This window comes from Oxyura jamaicensis, chromosome 31 (genome assembly GCF_011077185.1).
Source record: "Oxyura jamaicensis isolate SHBP4307 breed ruddy duck chromosome 31, BPBGC_Ojam_1.0, whole genome shotgun sequence".
Lineage (NCBI taxonomy): Eukaryota > Metazoa > Chordata > Aves > Anseriformes > Anatidae > Oxyura > Oxyura jamaicensis.
The window spans coordinates 267,357-290,459 of NC_048922.1; the positions used below are offsets into that span (position 1 = coordinate 267,357).

A 23,103-nucleotide genomic window follows, 5' to 3' on the forward strand; every position below is an offset into this window, starting at 1 on the left:
CCCACTCGTGTTCTCCAGATAATCCCTCCCCCCTGAGAGAACATGCCTGGAAAATTATCTTGTGACCAAGGCAAGGAATTGTGATCAGTGGGACCATGTCCACTCCAACCATCTGCAGACATCCACAGAGGTACCCAAATCAGACACAAAATCACCCAAGGCTCCTTCTACAGCCAGGTGAGGAACAGGCTTCTGAAGCAACTCAGGAGACAGCTGGGCTGACTTGCCCCATGCAAGTGTCTATCTCTCTTCATGCGCTGAAGATTCCTGGGGAAAAACATGCCCCTGATTTGGGCACATTGTTTTTATGTTTGCATTTCTGTGTGATAGATCTGAGCGTCAGGGATTTGCTTCTGTACTGCATGCTCTTTGGCATTCAAGGATCGCTTTGGTTTGGGTTGAATAAACGTCATACACATGTCAGCTGGCACTATTGCCTCTCTTCTCCACTCTGGAAGATCTGTGAGGTTTAGATCCCACCTGGAAGGAAATGAATGCAATCCAGATCTGTAAAAGTAGCTTGCTTTATCCTGCAAGGCCACTGAAAGTTAGTAGTATACATATAATATCCTAGTGATATTTCAAAGATGCAAATAGGAAAAATGAGTTGCTCTGTGGAGAGATGGGAATCATCCCTCAAAACACCAACCTCCAACTTCACACCTCCACCTCCCCCTACCCCATGGCACTTGTTTGAGACATGGAAAGAAACGGTGAAAGTGAGACAAGTGGCACTTGTCTGAGACTGAGAAGGGATGAAGGGCCACCAGTGCCAAAACCCAGCTTAGAGGCTTAATAGCTGCTAATGTCTAGCAGGATGGGACATGGATGAAGGTTACCTGAACATACGACGCCTGCATCTTCTCCATGGTTGCAGTTATGGACTCCCCAAGGCCTTGCCACACACTTGGAGAGGGCTGATTCTCTGCCAGAGCATTTCACATCATCCAGCCAGATACGGCCATAACCTTGCCCAAAATAAGCGGATCCTGGGGCTGACATGGCTGTCCCACAGCCCAGCTGCTGGCACACCACTTCAGCATCGCTCAGGTCCCAGTTGTCATCACACACTGTTCCCCACTGCTGGCTCTGAAGCACCTCAACTCTCCCAGCACAACGAGTGGGGCCGTTCACCAGCCGGAGTGGAGCTATTTCTGCAATCCCTGCACATAAAGCAACCCAAAGAGATAAATGCACACTTAAATGCCCTGCACCTAAACCCTACTGACAATAGGCACGTTGTGGTGTCCTAGTGCCAACCAAGCTGTCCCATGGATAAAGAGGACCTTCTGAGTGGACAGAGCTCCTCCCAGGGTTACCTCCATACTATCACAGAATCATTGAATATCCCAAGTTGGAAGGGACCCAAAAGGATCATAGACTCCAACTCCTGGATCCCCAAAGGATGACCCAAAAACTCAGACCATGTGTCTGAGAGCATTATCTAAATGCTTCTTGAACCAAAAAATGGCAGGCTTGGTGTCATGACCAGTTCCCTGGGGATCCTCTTCCAGTGCCCGACCACCCTCTCGGTAAAAAACCTTTTCCTGATATCCAGCCTGAACTGCCCCTGTCACAGCTTCAAGCCATTCCCTCAGGTCCTGTCCAAGTTCCCTCTCTGTTGCCTCTGCCTGCAGACTTGCTAAAACATCTTGGTAAGGACTGAGAGTGGTATTTCAGTCTCCCAGCCAGTAAGAAATGTTAATTCATCCCTTCCGAGCAGGCACATTTCCGATAGTTTATTTGAATCACTGTGTGACACAGGGCGCCATATCTGCTCCATATAAAGAGCAATATGCTCTGCAGAGCTCTGAATTAAAAATGCAATGTTGTCTACAGATGAAACCCATACAAAAGGAACAATTCAGGAGCCTCCAGTTAGGTTTCTTCTCCCACATGAGATGCCGAGGAGCATCTTTGGCATTCTTCAGCTCTCATGTCAGAAGGGTGGAAGTTTCACATAGCTCCTGGGCTCATATTGGCCCTACGTAGATTTCTGCATCCCGTTAGCTGTCTTACATAGCATTAGATACCTATGTTCAGAAATGTGATGTATTCCTAAACAAATGGGGTCACATGTGTGAGGCTTCATAACGTCCTTCAGTGAATAGACCATGTTCCTGAAACCTTCTTTTGGCCTTAGATTTTACTCCAGTTACTGAAATATTCATCATATGTGTTCTGGATAATTTGCTAGGAGAAACTAGATTACAGCAGTGTATATAAATATACACTTATTCTTTCTTGAAACCTCTTGTGCCTGGTGAAGACAGAAGGACTGGAAAATAAGTGGTCTTAGGAAGTGTCAGCTTACTCTTTTCTGCACTGAAACCATGTGCCACAGAATCAGTCAAAAGGAGAGAGTAAAATAAATACTTTGGTTTACAAACAGTCTGTTCTGTACTAGCGTCAGATGACAGCATTTCAATCCATCATGACAATTAAGCCAAAGGAGGAGTAACGTCATCTACAACATTTGTAAGCCTTTGGATGTAAGCATTTCAGGAGAGCCAGCAGAACTGTTCCTCTTTGCAATGCTGCCATTGCTCTGCTCCTGATGGAGGCAGTGAGTACCTCTGGGAGACACCCTATATCCCAAGATATATAAAGCAGAAAGGGATTTTTCCCCACAAGTAGAGCTGTGGAACTGTACACCTACAGCTCCCATCATCCAAGGTGATTCAGGTGAATTTGTGGAACCTTTTTCTTTCTGCTGACTTTGGAGGGGGAGATGCACAGCCAGGTCATCTGCAGATGTGCACTGTTCAATGTTCAGGTCAGACTCCTTTTGAAAGAGCTTTGAGTTCTCCTCAAGTTTCCCAAAGCTTTTCATGGAAAGAAGGAGGGACTGCAGGACAGTTTTGATAATTTCTCTCTCTGACATCCCCCAAAAGTAGAAAAGAAAGGCTAAAATATGAGAAACTAGGCTAACAGATCTTTAAGAAAACCTTGTGATTCTTTAGGATTACCCTGAGGGACGATTATCCTGATGTTTTCAAGCCTGGATGAAGGCCTGCTGGTCTGCCCTCACAGCTGATCTTGCTTTGATCATGAGTCTGGCATAGAGAGGTCTGAAGGTCTGAATTGTCCTATGATCCAAGGAGCCTCTCAACCACTTTAACAGAGCAGGAGACTTCTTGCAGATATGCAAGAGACACCTGAGAGAAAGCTGAAAAAACACTTAGATAAAAGTGCTGTAAAGGCACATTCCACATTCTGTGGTTTCAGTTTTCCAAAACTCTCTATAAATCCTGAAATGTGACATTTTATTACTTCTCATGACAGAATGAAACAGACTTCCCAGTCAGACAGAGGTCAAGACTTGCTGAAAACATTTCTTAGTTTTACATGTGATTTTTATGTAAAACTATCCGTCTCAGAGACGACTCTGTTCATATGAGACTACAAACCTGAACCTTGTAAATCAGCCAGGAATAGGATATTTATGGTACCTATCCAGCCCTGGTAAAATTCTTGGAGCCTTCAGAAGCTGAATGATGGGATACAACTATCAGATTGAGGCTTGCTGATGGCAACTCAGTAATTATGGATCATCTTCCAGTGTTGACTGTTGACCATGGCCAGGGCCATGACCATTGTATACATCACAAAAGATGCGGTTTATACACCACAGTCATTAGCAGCAGACATTAGGAGCAGCTTGACCTCAAAAAAGTCCTTTTACTGAAGGTGAAAATCTTACTTCCATGTTTGTGGACACCATTGAGACTGAGATAGGAGTTACCTGAGCATACCACACCAGCATCTTCTCCGTGTCTGCAGTTATGGGATCCCCAAGGCTGGAAATTGCATTCAGAGAGGGCAGTCTCAGTTCCCATACAATTCACGTCATCCAGCCAGATGGGGTCAGAGCCTTCTCCAAAGTGAGCTGAACCAGGGGCTGACAGTGCTGCCCCACAGCCCAGTTGCCTGCACACGATGTTGGCGTCGGCTGTGTCCCAGCCATCATCACACACGGTTCCCCACTGCTGGTCATGAAACACCTCAACTCTACCAGCACAAGGACTTGAGCCGTTCACGAGCCGGATGGGAGCTGCTTCTTCGACACCTGTAGCAATCACAGAAAATGGTCAGGGAGCATTTCATGCCTCAGTGCTCTATGGAAGTGAGAAAACATCTTTCCTCACACGGGTCTTGTGCCAAAAAAAAAAAAAAGGTATTGAAAGGATTTGCTCTGATAGTGCCTCAGAGCCCATTTGTACCTCTAGTAGATTGCTACTGGACAGAGCACCAAGAGCTGAGCTCTTGCTTTAAGGCCCCAGGGAAAGCAGCAGATGCTGCCAGTGTTATCACTGGTTACACAACACTCCCCTTTTCTACAGATGTAGGGTCTAGGATGGACAGGGTAGTCTGTGTCATCTGTTTCTCCTTCCCACATTCCCCAGTGACTGTGCTATGGGTCTCTGTCATGATGTTGTGCAGTCATGATTTAAAGAGTGCCATTTACCTCATTACTCAATACAACGGTTCTGCACATCACCAGCTGACTATACTCTGCAGCATGTTGGGATACCCTCTCCCCACTTGGCCCACACTTCCAAAGTGACTTCAGCAACCAGAAAACATATCCATTTTGGTAGCCAATCAATGTCATCTGACTTCCAGCTGCAGCTCTGTAGGAAACCAAGCTTCTTTAAATACTATGTCATATCCTCCCGCAATGTGCAGGTGACTTGAATCCCCCAAGTAATCTAAAATAGCACTGAATTCAATCCTCTTGTATCTCATCCAAGAGCAACATTGATAAACATGTCTCCCAGGGCCACAGACACCTCTCCCCAAAAGAGGTTCCATTGTACTCCATGTTACATGGTATAAATCAGCAGTACCTGAGCAGAACACACCAGCATCTTCTTTGTGGTTACAGTTGTGGTCTCCCCAGGACCGTGCCTTGCAATCAGAGAGGGCAGTTTCAGCTCCTGCACAGTTCACATCATCCAGCCAAATTTGGCCAGTTCCTTGCCCAAATTGAGCAGAATCAGGGGCTGAGATTGCTGCCCCACAGCCCAGCTGCCTGCACACCACTTGAGCATCTGCCAAATCCCAGCTGTCATCGCAGACGGTCCCCCACTGGTGCTCATGAAACACCTCGACTCTCCCAGAGCAGAAGTTCGAACCATTCACCAGCCGGACTGGGACTTGTTCTGGAACACCTGAGCCACAAAGGTAAGACAAGATAAGTTATTCTGGCAAAGACATTCCTGCTTGCCACATCAACAAGCATTGCATGCACTCCTTGGCTTAGTATGAATTCCAGAGACAAGCACCATGGAGAAAAGGAGGTTCAATGTGATTGCTCTTGCCCCAAAAGTCAAGGAAAAGTGCTGCCTGAAACAAAGGAAAAGAGATGTACTGATGGTTCAAATCCCCAAATCTGAGGTGCTTGAAGCCCTTTTCACCCTGTCTTTGACTAGAAAGATATCCATGCCCAGACAGCAAATCCAAGTAACTCCACAACTCAAGGGAAAGGACATTTGCCAGAGTCAGCTCTTTAGGGAACATGGTGGGAACACTGGCGTATGATTCACCTCAGCTAGACTTAAGCTTCAAGAAGCTGATTTGCTTTCCTGATTATTGGTACCTAGTGCTATTTGAGATGCCCAGGAAATCCCAGACATCCCAATCGGACTGGCAGACTTGATACAGGATCAAGAGTAATTTGTGCCCTTCTGGATCTGCAATTAGAGACTGGGTGGGATATCACAGGATATCTCAGATGACACAAGGCAGGTATGTATTGGCAACTGAATCCCACTTTTACAACTCCACTGAGGACCCTTTACAGTCACAGAAAAAAAAAAAAAAGAAAAAAAAAAAAAAAAAAAAGCTCTGTTAGGTTGCAGTTTCTTTAATCTGCTTTGGGTGTTCTGCTTCCCAAATCTGGGGTCAAATCCTGCCACAGACTGTGTTGTCTTAGTCTGTGCTGGCTGCAAAGGGACAACAGTACATTTAATTCAGACACAGGCATCTGTGTTTAGTCAGTGAATCCACAGGGTGTTTTCAAGTTGTTGGCAAGTAGCCAGAGAGAAACAGGTTATCTCCAGTAAGGGCACTTCAAACGTGTACCACTTTGGGGAGGTAACATGATTGCACACAGGATGAAGAGGAATTAATTACATGGCAATTCTTCACAAAGAGATTAAAAGGATTGAGAGTGGCATTCCAAAGTGTTGTGCTGTTCAAAGAAAGACATAGACAGGTATAAAAGGCAGTGTTAACTACGTGACATCCAAATCAAGCCTTCAGAGCTACTCGGGCCTTCCAAAACCTTGGAAACAGATTAGAAGAAATATGCCTAATAGCTAAGGAGAAACCAGGGAAGAATGAGGGGATTGAGAAGAAGCCTAAAAGCCTTGTCTCAAGAGGTGGATATGAATAGGATGAGAAAACTGAGATGTAACACACTTCACAGAAGGCAAAGAATAAGTAGTAATACACACTACAAAGAGAGAAGAGACTACAATAAATTCCAGGTAAAGATAGTCAGGTCAGAGTTTCCTTCTAGTGGCAAAGAAGTGCAGTGTAACAATTTTGAAGAAATTGTGTCAGCTGTAGAGGTTTCAGAGAAGATGCTGGAAAAACATTTGTGAAAACAGGTCTCCTGAAGATGGTTCTAGGAAGGAAAGGAGAAGGGAAGGGAGATTAACTAGTTTCTGCAAGACTTTTTCATGTTCTTGTCTTGAAGAGGAAAGAAAGAAAACTGAGAGTGTATCTTGATTTTTCAAGTGTGGTATGTTCATTGGGGTTGTCACTGACAAAAAGAGAAGAGCACAAGTGACAGTGTGCTGTTCTCTACACTAGGATGAATCACACCGGTCCTGCAATGCTGTCAGGTTTACCAGTAGCTCATGTGGGAAAGAGTCCCAAATTTAAATTCTTGAGCACAGCAAGTGGCAGGCTGGACTGCAGCACCACAGTGTTATGGTTAGATTTTGAATGGGAAGGAGAGGGGAACATGAATGGATTTACAAACATCCCTGCTTGAAGCACTTTTTCTGTATAGTACTGTGGTTTGAGGTCTGTAAGATGGGAAGAGAGCACCTTATGGCATTTCAAGCATCCCTCCACATACCATAAATGTCAATCAAAATGTGAAATACAAGAGACTTACCCAAGCACACAACACCAGCATCTTCTCCATGACTACAGTTATGGGCTCCCCATAGACCGGTCTGACATTTGGAAAGGGCAGTTTCAGTTCCTGTGCAACTGACATCCTCCAACCAGATAGGGCCAGACCCTTCTCCAAAATAAGCAGAGTTTGGAGTGGATAGTGCTTTCCCACAGCCCAGCTGCTGGCAAACGACTTCTGCATCTCTTATATCCCAGCTGTCACCACACACGGTTCCCCACTGCTGGCCATAAAAAACTTCAACTCTCCCACTGCAACGATTTGGCCCATCCATTAATCGGAGTGGAGCTACTCTTGGTGTATCTGAAGAAAATAGCAAGGGCAGGAATATACATTACTGAGTTGTCATTAGCCTGATTAAAAGTAAGGTAAAATACATTATCACAGTGAGTATCTTGTGACATCCAGGATACAGTTATCCAGTTGCCTGAAGGTGGGATATCTTCCCCAGTTCAAAACTAAGTGGATAATAGTCTGTGTACCTTATTCTTCAGAATATAATTTAGATATAGTATAGTGTAAGTCAGAATAATTTTAAAAAACGTCTTGGGAGTATGGAGAAGTCCCTGCTGACTGGAAGCTAGGCAATGTTACACCCATCCATAACAAGGGCATGAGAGAAGACCCAGGAAACTACAGACCTGTTACTTTGACCTCAGTCCTGGAAAAGTTGTGCAGAAGATTGTCCTGGGGGATACTCAATGACATTAAGGAACAAAGCTATTATCAGGCATAGTCAACATGAGTTCATCAAGAGAAAGTCCTGCTTTAGTAAATTGATCTCCTTCTATGACAAAGCTGCCTGCTTGGTGGATGAAGGGAAGGCAGTGGATGCAGTCTTTTTGGATTTCAGTGCAGTCTGTGGTACTGCTCCTCACAGCATCCTACTGAACGAATTGTCCAACTGTGAGATGAACAGGTTCACACTATGCTGTGTGATGAACTGGCTCGATGGTAGAGCTCTAAAGGTTGTAGTGAATGGGGCTACATCTGCCTGGCAGATGATCCCTGGCAGTGTTCCCCAGGGCTCATTCTAGGGCCAGTGCCGTCCAACATTTTTATCAATGATCTGGATGCAAGAGTGGAGCTCATTTCACAGAATTTCACAGAATTTCTAGGTTGGAAGAGACCTCAAGATCATCGAGTCCAACCTCTAACCTAACACTAACAGTCCCCACTAAACCATATCCCTAAGCTCTACATCTAAACGTCTTTTGAAGACTTCCAGGGATGGTGACTCCACCACCTCCCTGGGCAGCCTGTTCCAATGCCTCACAACCCTTTCAGTAAAGAAGCTCTTCCTAACATCTGACCTAAAACTCCCCTGGCGCAACTTTAGCCCATTCCCCCTCGTCCTGTCACCAGGCACGTGGGAGAACAGGCCAAACCCCCACCTCTCTACAGCCTCCTTTAAGGTATCTGTAGAGAGCGACAAGGTCGCTCCTGAGCCTCCTCTTCTCCAGGCTGAACAAGCCCAGCTCCCTCAGCCGCTCCTCGTAGGACTTGTTCTCCAGGCCCCTCACCAGCTTCGTCGCCCTTCTTTGGACCCGCTCAAGCACCTCGATGTCCTTCTTGTAGCGAGGGGCCCAAAACTGGACACAGTACTCGAGGTACGGCCTCACCAGAGCCGTGTACAGGGGGACAATCACCTCCCTAGCCCTGCTGGTCACACTATTTCTGATACAAGCCAGGATACAAACCCGGCACTTGGCCTTGTTAAACTTCATGCAGTTGACCTCAGCCCATCGGTGCAGCCTATCCAGATCCTCCTGCAGAGCCTTCCTACCCTCGAGCAGATCGACACTCGCACCTAACTTGGTGTCATCTGCAAACTTACTGAGGGTGCACTCAATGCCCTCGTCCAGATCATTGATGAAGATGTTAAAGAGGACCGGCCCCAGCACCGAGCCCTGGGGGACGCCACTAGTGACTGGCCTCCAACTGGACTTGACTCCATTTACCACAACTCTTTGGGCCCGGCTATCCAGCCAGTTTCTAACCCAACGAAGCGTGCGCCAGTCCAAGCCAAGAGCAGCCAGTTTCTTGAGGAGAATGCTGTGGGAGACGGTGTCAAAAGCCTTGCTGAAGTCAAGGTAGACCACATCCACAGCCTTTCCCTCGTCCACCCAGCGTGACACTTTGTCATAGAAGGAGATCAGGTTCGTCAAGCAGGACCTGCCTTCCATAAACCCATGCTGACTGGGCCTGATTGCCTGCTTGCCCTTCAAGTGCCGCATGATGACTCCCAAGAGGATCTGCTCCATGAGCTTCCCTGGTACTGAGGTCAAACTGACAGGCCTGTAGTTCCCCGGGTCAGCCCTGCGGCCCTTCTTGTAGATGGGCGTCACATTTGCTAGCCGCCAGTCAGCTGGGACCTCCCCCGATAGCCAGGACTGCTGATAAATGATGGATAGTGGCTTGGCCAGCTCCTCTGCCAGTTCTCTCAGTACCCTTGGGTGGATCCCATCCGGCCCCATCGACTTGTGCACATCCAAGTGCCGTAGCAGGTCACCAACCAGTTCTTTGTGGATGGTGAGGGCCACATCCTGCTCCCCATCCCCTTCCACCAGCTCAGGGTACTGGGAATCCAGAGAACAACCGGTATTGCCGCTAAAGACTGAGGCAAAGAAGGCATTGAGCACCTCTGCCTTTTCCTCATCTCTTGTAACTAAGTTTCCCCCTGCATCCAGTAAAGGATGGAGATTCTCCTTTGTCCTCCTTTTTGTGTTGATGTATTTATAAAAGCGTTTTTTGTTATCTTTAACGGCAGTAGCCAGATTGAGCTCCAGATGAGCTTTGGCCTTCCTAATTTTGTCCCTGCACAGCCTCGCTACATCCTTATAGTCCTCCCTAGTGGTCTGCCCACTTTTCCAAAGATTATAAACCCTCTTTTTTCTCCTAAGCTCAAGCCACAGTTCTCTGTTCAGCCAGACTGGTCTTCTTCCCCGCTGGCTCATCTTTGGGCACATGGGAACAGACCGCTCCTGCGCCATTAGGATTTGCCTCTTGAAGAGCGCCCAGCCTTCCTGGACCCCTCTGCCCTTCAGAACCGCCTCCCAAGGGACTCTACCAACCAGTGTCCTGAGCAGCCCAAAGTCAGCTCTCCGAAAGTCCAGTACAGTGGTTTTACTGGTTCCCTTCCTGGCCTCGCCAAGAATAGTGAACTCCACCATTTCGTGGTCACTCTGCCCAAGACAGCTCCCGACAATCACATCCTCCACCAGTCCTTCTCTGTTTGTGAAGAGAAGGTCTAGCGGGGCACCACCCCTGGTAGGCTCACTAATCAGCTGCGTCAGGAAGCTATCTTCCACTTTCTCCAGAAACCTCCTAGACTGCTTTCTCTGGGCTGTGTTGTGCTTCCAGGATATGTCAGGGAAGTTGAAGTGCCCCACGAGTACAAGCGCTGAAGATTTCGCAACTTCTGTCAGCTGCCTGTAGAACTCCTCATCCGTCTCCTCATCCTGGTTCGGCGGTCTATAGCAGACCCCGACCAGGACACTAGCCTTGTTGTCCCTGCCGATCCTAACCCAAAGGGACTCGATCATGTCATTCCTAGCCTCGAGTTCTACAACATCGAAAGACTCTCTAATATAGAGAGCCACACCGCCACCCCTTCTGTGCTGTCTGTCCCTTCTGAAGAGCCTATAGCCAGGCATCGCAGCACTCCAGTCATGAGAATGGTCCCACCACGTTTCCGTGATGGCAACCAAGTCGTAGCCTGCCCGCTGCACGATGGCTTCCAGCTCCTCCTGTTTGTTACCCATGCTGCGTGCATTGGTGTAGATGCACTTCAGCTGGGCCATTACCTTATTCCCCGGCCTTGCTATTGTTCCCCCTGGCACAGCTCCAACAATCCTTGCTTCACCCCCATCCCCCTTCTTACCTAGTTTAAAGCCCTATCAATAAGCCCCGCCAGCTCCTGGCCAAGGATCCTTTTTCCCCTAAAGGATAGGGACCCGTCTACGGCCATCAGACCAGGTGCTGAATAAACTGCCCCATGGTCGAAAAACCCAAGATCTCTGCGTTGGCACCAGCCCCGGAGCCACGTGTTTAACAGGTGGGCTTTCCTGGTCCTCTCCGTACCCCTCCCTGTCACCATAGGGATGGACGAAAGCACTACCTGCACTCCCGCTCCGTCCACTAACCGTCCCAGGCAAGTTTATCCTCAGCAAGTTTAGGATGACACTAAACTGGAAGGTGTTGTTGATTCCCTAGGGGGATGAGAGGCCCTGCAGAGGGATCTAGATAGATTGGAACACTGGGCGATAACTAACAGTATGAAGTTCAACAGAGGAAAATGCTGGGTTCTGCACCTGTGATGGAGCAATGACAGACACAGGCACAGGCTGGAGAACAGCTCAGCAGAAAGGGACCTGGGGGTGTTGGTTGATAGCACGCTCAAGGGCATGAGCCAGCTGTGTGCCTTGGCAGCCAAGAGGGCAAACCACATTTTTGGATGCATTAAATTCAGCACAGCCAGATGGTAAAAAGAGGTGGTTATCTTGTTATATTTAGTGTTGGTGTGGCCTCACCTTGAATATTATGTGCAGTTTTGGTATCCACAGTATAAAAAAGAAGTTAAATCTTTGAAAGCATGCAGAGGAAGGCAACAAATCTGATAAAAGGGCTGGATGGCATGTCCTTTAAGGAGAGACTGAGGGCACTTATTTTGGAGAAAAGGAGGCTAAGAAGTGACCTCATTACTCTCTGTAATTTCCTGAGGAGGGGAAGAACAAAGGGAGCTGCTGGCCTCTTCTCCCTAGTAGCCAATAACAGGATACATGGGAATGGCACAAAGCTGCACCAGGGACGTTCAGACTGGGCATTAAGAAAAATTTCTTCACTATGAAGTTGGTCAATACTGGAATGGGCTTCCTAGTGAGGTACCTGATTCCCCATGCCTGTCAGTGTTCAAGAGTCATTTGGCTAATGCCCTCAATGATATGCTCTAACTTATGGTTAGCCCTGAAGTGGTCAGGGAGTTGGACTATATGATATTTGTAGGTCCTTTCCAAATGATCTGATCTGATCTGATCTGATCTGATCTGATCTATTCTATTCTATTCTATTCTATTCTATTCTATTCTATTCTATTCTGCTCTGCTCTGCTCTGCTCTGCTCTGCTCTGGTCTACTCTACTCTACTCTATTCTACTCTACCCTACTCTACTCTATTCTACTCTACCCTACTCTACTCTGTTATTCTAAGCCAAGGGAAACAAAAAAACATCTGTGTACAAGGACACCTACATGCATGCCAAAAAAAGGAATATGTAACACGTCTCCAGTATGATGACAGAGTTCACAACACATTCAAGAACTGAGGGCACATCATCAAGACAGAGCCTTCAGGTAGGTTAATACAGAAAACCTTCCCTATCATGCAGACAGAGACACAGGCAGGGGTTACCTGAGCATACCACGCCAGCGTCTTCTTTGTGCTTGCAGTTATGGGATCCCCAAGGCTGGAACTTGCATTCAGAGAGGGCAGCCTCGGTTCCCATACAATTCACATCATCCAGCCAGATGGGGTCAGAGCCTTCTCCAAAACGAGCTGAGCCAGGGGCTGACAGTGCTGCCCCACAGCCCAGCTGCCTGCACACGACGTTAGCGTCAGCTGTGTCCCAGCCATCATCACACACGGTTCCCCACTGCTGATCATGAAACACCTCAACTCTACCAGCACAATGACTCGGACCATTCACAAGCCGGATGGGAGCTGCTTCTTCAACACCTGGACCAAAACACAATTGCAAAATGTTCAGAAGCACTGCATGCCTCAGTGTGCTGTGTAGGGGCAAAAACAAACATCACAATGGTACAGTAGCCAACAGCACTTGACCCCCTGGTGCATAAAGCTGCAGTGGATGACCTCAGAATTTGTTCCCACACCCTTGGCAACTTTAGCAATGAATCTTTCCTCTGTAGAGTGTTCAGAGCTGAGCACCCAGATTTCTTCCCTAACAGCAGGGCACCAAAATGGGGGAGGGGAGAATTGACAGGACCAGAGTGCAGGGGGAAACTGTGCCTTTGGGAGTGCAGAGTTCCTACTCGTGAGCCTCTATAAATCCAGCCATCAGGACTCACTGTCAAAGTCCATAGCTCTCTAGTCCCCATGAGAGCTCCAAACTGCTCCCTGGAGCATGGCTCCAGGTTCTGTGCACAATGGGTGACACAGTGCCCTAGGCCTTCTCCATGGCTCACATCCCCCAGGGATTTTCCTGATCAGTGTAGAATGAAAAACAACCTTAGCATCCATGTATCATTCTCCTTATATCTCAGCCCACAGCTGCATGATCAGCACACACTCTTCTGGCCCTGAGGGGACGCTAGAGCCACCAGCACCCTTCTCACAAATGCATTCCCTCCATTGTACTCCACATGTATGTTAGCAGTACCTGAACACTCCACAGCAGCATCTTCTTTGTGGTTACAGTTGTGGTCTCCCCAAGGCTTGGCCCGGCATTCTGTGAGGACAGTTTCAGTTCCTGCACAGTTCACATCATCCAGCCAAATTTGGCCAGTTCCTTGTCCAAACTGAGCAGAATCAGGGGCTGAGATTGCTGCCCCACAGCCCAGCTGCCTGCACACCACTTGAGCATCTGCCAAATCCCAGCTGTCATCGCAGACGGTCCCCCACTGCTGCTCATGAAACACCTCGACTCTCCCAGAGCAGGAATTTGAACCATTCACCAGCCGGACTGGAAACAGCTCAGCAAATCCTGTATTGAGAAATAGTAAAGGCATCATTTTTTGGGGCTTTCAATCATGTGGACTGAGGACTTGTTAGTGTTAGTGTTAGGTCAGAGGTTGGACTAGGTGATCTTGGAGGTCTCTTCCAGCCTAGATGATTCTGTGATTCTATGTTTTGGTTCATACTGATTCTGTGCTGCCTGGATTGCAGCTGTGTGACATGGGCAGATACCACTCTTTATTCATAACAGACCAGCAGATCCTTGCAGCAGTTCTTGTATCCTAGAATGGTGGTCTCCAGTTGACCTCTCCTGTTGACTGGTCCTGAATAAAAATCAGCCAGCTCTGTTGAACCCTTATTTCATCAGAAGTTCAAGTTATGCCTGCACCATGTGATTGTGATGAGCTAGACTAGGGGGAATAGTCTGGGCTGGTGAGCTTGGAAGGGACAGAGACCTGTGGACTAACACTGGTCTAGGAGCACCAGGGGGCTTTATGGTCTTGGCTGTGTTAAGGACTCTTGGCAGCTCAGATCAGCAATTTCTGTAAGATATGAGGCATTGATTGAGGACTGAAAATAACAGATGCTGAAGCTGTAAAGCTTTGGTGATGTTGAGCATCAAGTATTTGGTGCTGGGGGGACTTGCTAGGGTGAAGTTATGCAATAACATATCATTGAGGAATATGACTTGAACAGCAGCAAGCTTGAGGGATAGAATTAATGTGGCTTATTATAGGCCTTTAAAAACTCAGCAGCATCTGTCTTAGGACAACTGTGAGGTAAGACAGACAAATTTCACCAGGGGTGTCCGTTTCCTTCACAGATGTGAGGCCAAACCACAGTTTTAGATTTAATATGTGCACTTTTTTTTGTCTGAGTTTTGAAAGACAAATCTCTTCTCCTAAAACTCAGCAGCTGCTGATGGGAACTGCACAGGATCAGATGGGCAGAGCAGTGGCGTGGAAGACCTACACCTATTCCCGACAGACACATTTTTTGAATGTGTGAAGGAAGAGGAACAGGAGAAAGAATGGTAGCACTTGAGACCCAGAGCTGTCAGCCCTGGATGGAAGGGCTACAGTATGACAGGTTATAATCACCTACAGATTTAGGCACATCATTTTCTGAAGCACTCCCTATCACTTTCTTTGGAAGGCCTATTTGTGGTGAAGGACCTGAACCCCAGGATCACTCACAGATAACTTCCCCCATGATTTAAGGTGAATTAAGGGTACCTGCACAAACCACGGCAGCATCTTCTCCATGCCCACAGTTATGGACTCCCCAGGGAGTGGCCATGCATTCGGAGAGAGAAGCTTCTGTCCCTGTGCAGTTGACATCATCAAGCCAGATGGGGTCAGATCCTTGTCCAAAGTAAGCCCTGTGGAGAGCTGACAATGCTTTCCCACAGCCTAGCTGCCTGCACACAACTTCTGCATCAGCCAAGTTCCAGTCATCATCACACACTGTTCCCCAACGTTGGCCGTAAAACACCTCAATTCTCCCAGAGCAGGGGGTCAAGCCATCCACTAATCGGAGTGGGGCAGGTTTTGCAAAGCCTACAAGAAAAAAAAAAAATATATTTTTTTTTTAAAATGTAGAAATATCTGATGTAGATTTTGTTTTGTCTGTCTCCCACTTGTCAATGAATATAGTGACTCTCACGGCTTTGCATTTTGTAGATTTTGACATGGGAAAATATTGCATAAAGAAGCAACACAAACTCTCTCTCCACTATCACAGCATTATCTGTTCAGCAGTGTCACCAGTGGGGTTCCAAAGGCATCCATTTGGGGGCCAGTTCTCTCCAATATTTTCTATTGATATTCTGGATCCAGGACTCAAATGCAAACTAAGTCTGCAGATGATACTGAATTAGGAGGAGCTGCTGACTCCCTCAAGGGTGGAGAGGCCTTGCAGAGACATCTTGACAAGTTGGAGAGCCTGGCAATCACCAAAAATGTGAAGTTTAACAAAAGCAAGTGCCAGATTCTGTACATGGGAAGGGGCAACCGTGGATAGATGTATGGACTGGGGGATGAGAGGCTGGAGAGCAGCCTCATGGAAAAGGATCTGGGGGTTCTGGTCAGTGGCAAGTTGAATATGAATCAACAGTGTGCCTTTGCAGCTAAAAGGGCCAAGAGTATCCTGGCTGTATGGTAGAGCTAGGTGGTCTAGAGGAATGTTTTTTCTCACTGCCCTCTGCACTAGTGTGGCCAGCCTTCACCTCGAGTCCTGTGGGCACCACAAGGGGAGAAGGACATCGACCTCTTAGAATGGTGAAGCAAAGACAAATTAGAAACAAATTAGAAACAAAGGTGGAGAAAGGTCTAGAGGGCACGGCAGGAGGAGTGGCTGAGGTCATTTGGTTTGTTCAGCTTAGAAGAGAAGGTTGAAGGTTTTCAGTAGACCTCATTGCAATATACAGCTTCTATCTGAGGGGGAGCAGAGGGGCAGGTGCTCATCTCTTCTGTCTGATTACCAGTGATAGGATCCAATGGAAGAGCATGAAGCTGTGTCAGGGAAAGTATTAATCGGATTGGAAAAGTTTCTTCACTGAGAGGGTGGTTGGGCACTGGAAGATGCTCCCTAGGGAACCGGTCATGGCACCAAGCCTGCCAGAGCTCAAGAAGCATTTGGACAAGTCTCTCACACATACGGCTTATTTTGTGTGGTTCTGTGTGGAGCCAGGAGCTGGACTTGATCATTCTTGTGGATCCTTCCAACTCAGGATATTCTATGATTCAATGTATTTCATAAACTAAAATATACTTGGGGTGCCAGAAGGCAATCCCCAGTCTTGTTTAAATGTTGATGTCCATTGCTATTTAAGATGCTCTAGCCTCTATCTGCCATTACAAGGAGTCTTAGCTCTCCTGTATGTCCTGTAGCATGTTTGCCAGCCCCTTGTAGATGTCCAAGGTACCAAAATGTGTTTTAAAGAGTCTAGATAACTAGCGGTTCCAGAACCACTCTCATACTGCCTCTCTCTCCAACTGCCCCTCAGTCTCATGTTAATACCTTTGTTATACACAGGTCAATGAAGAAAATGTGGATTTCTCAATATTTGAAGTTCTTACAAACATTAAAAAACCGTATGTGGCTAGAAAGGAGATACTCTAATTAGTGTCTCCTTATAGGACAGGCAGTTGAGGATCAAATCTTCTCCTTCCAGTGTTGTCTAAGCAACCAGCATATTTGTAATAACTGTCCCACTGACAAATGCCAAAGGGTAAACCAACTGTGGCATATGCTGCCTCTGCTTTACTAGACAGTTGATGAATTGGAAACGATTGAGTGAATCTGGGAATCATGAACGGAAAAATGAAGGTGGAACCTTGGGTGTCTGGTTGCATTTAAAGACCTGATATTAATACATTTGGAGGGACAAAATGGGCCATGGGAAAAACCTTGCTTAGTTCAACAGTTTTGGGGGAACTTAGGAAGTTAGTAAGTCTGCTGACATGGGTGAGATGAAGGTGTGGTTGAAGCCATTGCTTTCTGTGGTGAGAAAAGATTTGCTACCAAGTCATCCACTAGCCATGTATTATCCCATGGGGAGCACTTAAATAATCCCTGCAGGAACACTGGTTTTACCCATGACTCATGCAGTGGACAATTAGAGAGAAGAAGCAAGACCATTATAGTATAAATATTTTTTTACCTTACAGTTCTCCTGGCTGTTTGGGTCAGCTCTGCTCTAAAGGGAATAGGATCCCCTGTAACATCTCTAGCATATCTCCACCCCCCACAAACATGCTTGTGTGAGAATTACCTGAGCATACAACACTAGCGTCTTCTCCGTGCACACAGTCATGGAGTCCCCAAGGTTTTGCACTGCATTCAGACAGGGCAGCTTCGGTTCCTCTGCAGATAACCTCATCAAGCCAAATGGGTTCAGTGCCTCTCCCAAAATAAGCTGAGGAAGGAGCAGATAGGGCTGTCCCACAGCCCAGCTGCCGGCATACAACTTCAGCATCAACTATATCCCAGTTGTCATCACAGACAGTTCCCCACTGATGGCCATAAAAGACCTCCACTCTCCCAGAACAGTGACTTGTACCATTCACTAATCGTAGTGGAACTGTTTTATTAAGTCCTGCATTAAAAAATAACAAACAATCAAACAAACAAAAACAATCAACTAACCATCACTAACAACAACAATCCAACAGGATCAGGATCAGGGATTGCATGTGGAAAGATCCCCTAGAGACTGAAGGAAAGCTCTCCACTAGTACTGTTCAGGGCTTGAAAAGGCTGATGAGTATAAACTTCTGAACTTTTCTCTGTGGTTTCATATTTCCTAATTAGAGAGATAAATAGAAAGGATTTGGATTTTCTTATGAAGCAGGACTTCAACTGACACTGTGAAACTGTTCCAGGGTGGTAACTGGCTGCATATGCAGTCACCCATGTCTTACATACATGTTGGTATCTCCATGTGAGATGAGTATTGAAATTCTAGCTAGTTGATGTTGTCTCAGCTCACCAAATATTGAGGTTTGATTCAATTGCCCAAAAGGGTGATCAACAGTGTTTGCAATGCTGCACATATTCCTCCCTCAGAGTTCAACTGGTATCCTGTTGGGACTACCTTAGGGAATGTGTCTCATCTGCTAGTCCCATGCAGTTATGTCAGATGCCCCAGGGCATTTCGAGCTGTGTGGCAACTCTATGGGGAATGGACTACACTGCTCCTAACAGAAAGACACCCAGCCCAAACTGTGACACCTGCATTTAGACATAAAGTCTAGGTCTTAATACGGAGTTGAATCCCATTCCATATCCAACTAGGTGGATGTGCATTTGGAAACCTTATTCATTGCTTGGTGCTGAGTGGAACAGAGTCTTTGGGAAGTACTGTTATGAAAAGGGTCAATGGGCAGCCCATTCAGCTTCCAACACTCTCTCTACAACCTGGGACCTATGGGCCACTTGATTATGCTTTAGTCCTCAGTTAACTGTGATGTAGAAGGGTAAGAAACACCCTCAAGCCTTTCCCACCCAGTTCCAGGAGCTCAGCATTCATCAACACCACAACATCCAGGTCAGAACTGGCTCATAGAAAAATGACCCAATATCGGTCATCTCTCATCACAGTGCCAGTCTGGAGAATAAAATGCATCCACCAGGAGTATTGTCACAAAATACAAATGGAACAAAAAACTTTAACAAACAACAAAATGGAGCTTTTCCTTGGAATGGTAGAGGACAGTTCTGAAGCATCCATCTCCAATCTGATTCCGAGGGGTGGCAATGACTGAGAAATAAAATCTTGCAAACAGGCTTAAAAACAATGCTCTACACTGTACAGCATCTTGGTGCCACATGAGGAGTGGTGTAAACACAAGTTACCTGAGCACACAACGCCTGCGTCTTCTCCATGATTGCAGTTGTGCTCTCCCCAGGGTCTGGTCCTGCATGCAGAAAGGTCAACTTCTGTACCGTTGCAATTCATGTCATCTAGCCAGATACGACCAGTTCCTTGGCCAAATTGAGCCAAGCCCGGAGCTGACAGTGCTTCCCCACACTCCAACTGCCTGCATACAACCATGGCATCAGATAGATCCCAGCTATCATCACACACCGTTCCCCACTGCTGATTCCAAAGCACCTCAAGGCGCCCTGTGCAGCGGTTGGGGCCGTTCACGAGTCTGATTGGAGCTGAGTTGGCAACACCTGAATCACAAAACAAGACAAGATGGGAAATAGTCATGAGCCAGGTTTTGGCTGACAATAGAGAATGTTAATTAACATCTTGCTCTTGTAGGAATAATGTCGGTTTGGGTTTGGCTGCAGGAGGATTGCTGAAATGTTAACCACTGGTGCTTTCAGCAAGCACACAGAAATAAAAGTTTGTTGGCTAATTAGTGGTGCAAATGTGACATGATATAACAGCTCCACACCACAGAAACCTTAGGCTGTACCATGTAGCTTGAGAGGAAAATCTCAGGTCAAAAGGAGATGGAGGTCACAGTGTTTCCATGTGATCTGTGCTATTGCAGCATTGCAGGTCTCAGGCCATCCCTACTCACCCTTTTTGTCCAGCTTCCTCCACCATGAATATTTCTCCCAAGATCTGTCAATTTCCCTGTATAGTGCAAGTTGTTGAAGGAAGTTTTTAGTTCACTACTCTGAGTGCAAATTAGGATTTCCATGTAATCATCAAAAACACTTGCCAGAACTGTGCTATCCAGAGCTTGCTCACCTGGGGCCATGGTAAGCATACTTTATGTGTCTAAAGTAGGTTGCTGGTGTCATTTGTAGCTCTGCACCCTGTAGAGCATTAGCTGGAGTCCTGAAAAGAGAAACTAAGGCAACTTAAATTGCTCTCGGCACCTATTTTCAGGCAAATGCCTACAGTGGATAGGGTAGGATTCACCTCCCACATGCTGACAGTTCCAGCATTGTCTGTGCTTAAACAAGTGGGCTCCCACACAGTGAAGAGAAAATAGTATTTCCAGTCAACATCCATCTTATATCAAGGGAGGAGGACCTGAGGTACAGAAGGGCCTGTTTCTCTTCGTCATTGAAAGGAAATTTCAGGCTGCTATTGGGATCCAAACCTGTCAGAAGACACCAGAGTTCCTTCCTTATTGAGAAAGACCCAGTCTGATGCATAAACTGAGTCTATATCTTTGATCTTGGGTGCTGCTTCCCACAGCCTTTATGCATTATAACAGCAGGTTTATGCTACATAAAGGCTTGCCAGGTCCACTTTTCTATGATAATATGAAGCACAGATGTTGCCAAGATGGATCCTCATCAGGGTTGGACAAGGCCCTGGGCAACCTGATCTAGTGGGTGGCATCCCTGCCCATGCAGGGAGGTTGGAACTAGATGATCTTTTAGGTCCCTTCCAAACCCAAGCTGTTCAATCATTCTATGATTTTTTTAACAAGCTTGAAACTGCCAAATCATGCTATTTGAGTATTTACAATTCTGGCCCAACCTTTGCTTCACCCTAGTCCCCAAAGCAGCCTTAGCTTGTGTTAGGCTTGGTCAAAGAGTAACAATACTGTCTACAGATAATCCCTGTCCCATTATTTTACTGTTTTATTTTTTGTTTAAGTTATCTGAAAATGCTGGTTTGTGGAATATAAATGCAACCCCATTAGGCAGTAGCTCTTACAAGGAGGTGAGGAAGGTCTGCTATACTGATTCCTTCTTAAGTCCTGTTTAAATCTAGTCTGTGAATGTAGAGGGGAGGGAAAAATAAAAGGATTAAGTTTTGGATTACAGAGATCAATCAAAGCAAGATCTGTCTTTATCCTTTAATTTGTTTGTTTCCAGGGTTTGTATCTGTATGTTTGCATTCATAATACCTCTAAATCTCCAGGTGAGCTTTGGAAACCAAATAATGGTCTCTGCTACTGTCTTCTCTTGCCTCAGAAAGGTCATGTCCTTTTTCAGCACCAGGAGTTTAATTTATCATAGTACCATTGAATGGTTTGCGTCAGAAGGGACCTAGTTCCAATCTCTTTGCCATGGGCAGGGACATCTTCATGTTCCCCAAAGCCCCATCCAACCTGGCTTTCAAGAACATCCAGGGAGAGAACATCCACAACTTCTTTGGTCAACCAGTTCCAGTGCCTCACCACACTCAGAGTGAAGAATTTCTTCCTTATATCTAATCTAAATCAACCCTCTTTCAGTTTACAACCATTACCCTTTGTCCAATTACTATATGTCCTTATAAAAAGTCTCTCTTCATCTTTCTTCTAAGTTCCATTTAATTAATGAAAGGCTGCAATAAGGTCTCCCCAGAGCCTTCTCTTCTCCAAGCTGAACAATCCCAGATCTCTCAGTCTGTCTTCAAACTATAAGTGCTCCAACACTTTGGTCACTTTTGTGGCCCTCTTCTGGACTGCTGTAACAGGTCCACGTCTTCCTTTTGCTGTGGGAGCCAGAGTTGAACATGCTATTACAGGTGGGGTCTCACAAGAGCAGAGTAGAGGGGTAGAATCACCTCCCTCACCTTGCTGGCCATGCTTCTTTTGTTGCAGCCCAGGTTATGGCTGGCTTTCTGCAAATGCACACTGCCAGCTAATGCAGAGCTTTTCTTTCACCTACACCCCTAATTTCTTCTCCTCAGGGCTGCTCTCAGTCCTTTCATCCCCCAGCCTGTATTCATGTTTGGGATTGCCCTGACCCAGGTGCAGATACTTGGCTTTGTTGAACTCCATGATGTTCATATCGGCCCCCGTCTCATGCCTGTCCAGGTCCACCTGGATGGCATCCCTTCCTTAAGCTTACTGAATTTTCAGTCCATTTTTTTTCCAGCCACAAATCCCATTTCCCTGCTGGAAAAGGGGATATGAGAGGGGTCAGTCCATCATCAGCACCATTTATCAGACTATATCTGGAATCCCATTCACCAGGAGCAAAGGAGGAAACTTACCCCAAAGCAATACCAGGAGGAAAAGCACAGTTTCCATCCTCATTCCTCCAAAGGCAGACAGACCCCTGCTGTGGGAATCCCTGGATGGGAGAAGACTTCCTGGTGGTCCCATGGTAGCAGCAGAGACCTTGTACAATTCAGTCCTTGAAGGTCTGGACAAAGTAGAGCAGGAAAAATATCTCTTTTAGGAGAGACAAATAGCTCAGAGTCAGTGACTGGCTGGGCAGGGAGGAGAGAAGACAGTAAGGACCAAGAGTTGAAGTAGATGACAAATATTCCTTACCCTGACTCCTCCCCTTAATTGGCCTCTCCCTCTTCACCCACCAGAACTCCGGCCACCTCCCTCTGCTTCCGTGCATCTCCCTATTACTGTTTCCCTCCTCCCATGCTCTTCTGTTTGTCAATGTAATGAGGAGAAATAACCCATGATAGAAAGCAATCTTTTGTCCTCTGTTGTTTTAGCAAAAAGCAAACTGTTTCTGCTGCTTCTCTAAATGTATCATTCTGTTGTCAGGACAAGTTTGTGAATAGGCAGTGCCCTTCTTGGAAAAGGCAGGAATGATCTGGGTCTGCCTATTTGATCAGTTCTTAAATGCTGTCTAGGAATGGGGAGCATATGGAAAACAAGAAGACACTTTTTTTTTACTGTGAGGATGGCCAAATACAGGAACAGGCTATTCACAGTTGTTGTAAAGTGTCCATCCCTGGATATCTCCAAAACTGACTTGACACAGCTTTTGACAACTGCTCTAGCTGACCGTGCTAGATCAGGGGTTTGGTCTAGATGAGGAATAAGACACCTGTTCCTACCTCAGTGATGTTGTGGATTAACTCTTGTTTGAGCTGGGGGACA

At 46.5% G+C, this 23,103-nt stretch overlaps 1 protein-coding gene across 1 annotated transcript; it reads right to left on the reverse strand.

Annotated features, from left to right (window-relative positions):
- Positions 1-363: 363 nt before the first annotated feature.
- Positions 364-22,345, reverse strand: LOC118155488 (deleted in malignant brain tumors 1 protein-like). The gene is made up of 11 exons (XM_035308786.1): positions 22,251-22,345; positions 19,205-19,528; positions 17,622-17,945; positions 15,082-15,405; positions 13,551-13,874; positions 12,563-12,886; positions 7,133-7,456; positions 4,851-5,174; positions 3,746-4,069; positions 840-1,163; positions 364-480 (listed from the first exon to the last, which is right to left on the reverse strand). The coding sequence occupies exons 1-11, from the start codon at positions 22,291-22,293 to the stop codon at positions 470-472; spliced, it is 2,970 nt and encodes a 989-aa protein (XP_035164677.1). The 5' UTR covers positions 22,294-22,345; the 3' UTR covers positions 364-469.
- Positions 22,346-23,103: the final 758 nt, after the last annotated feature.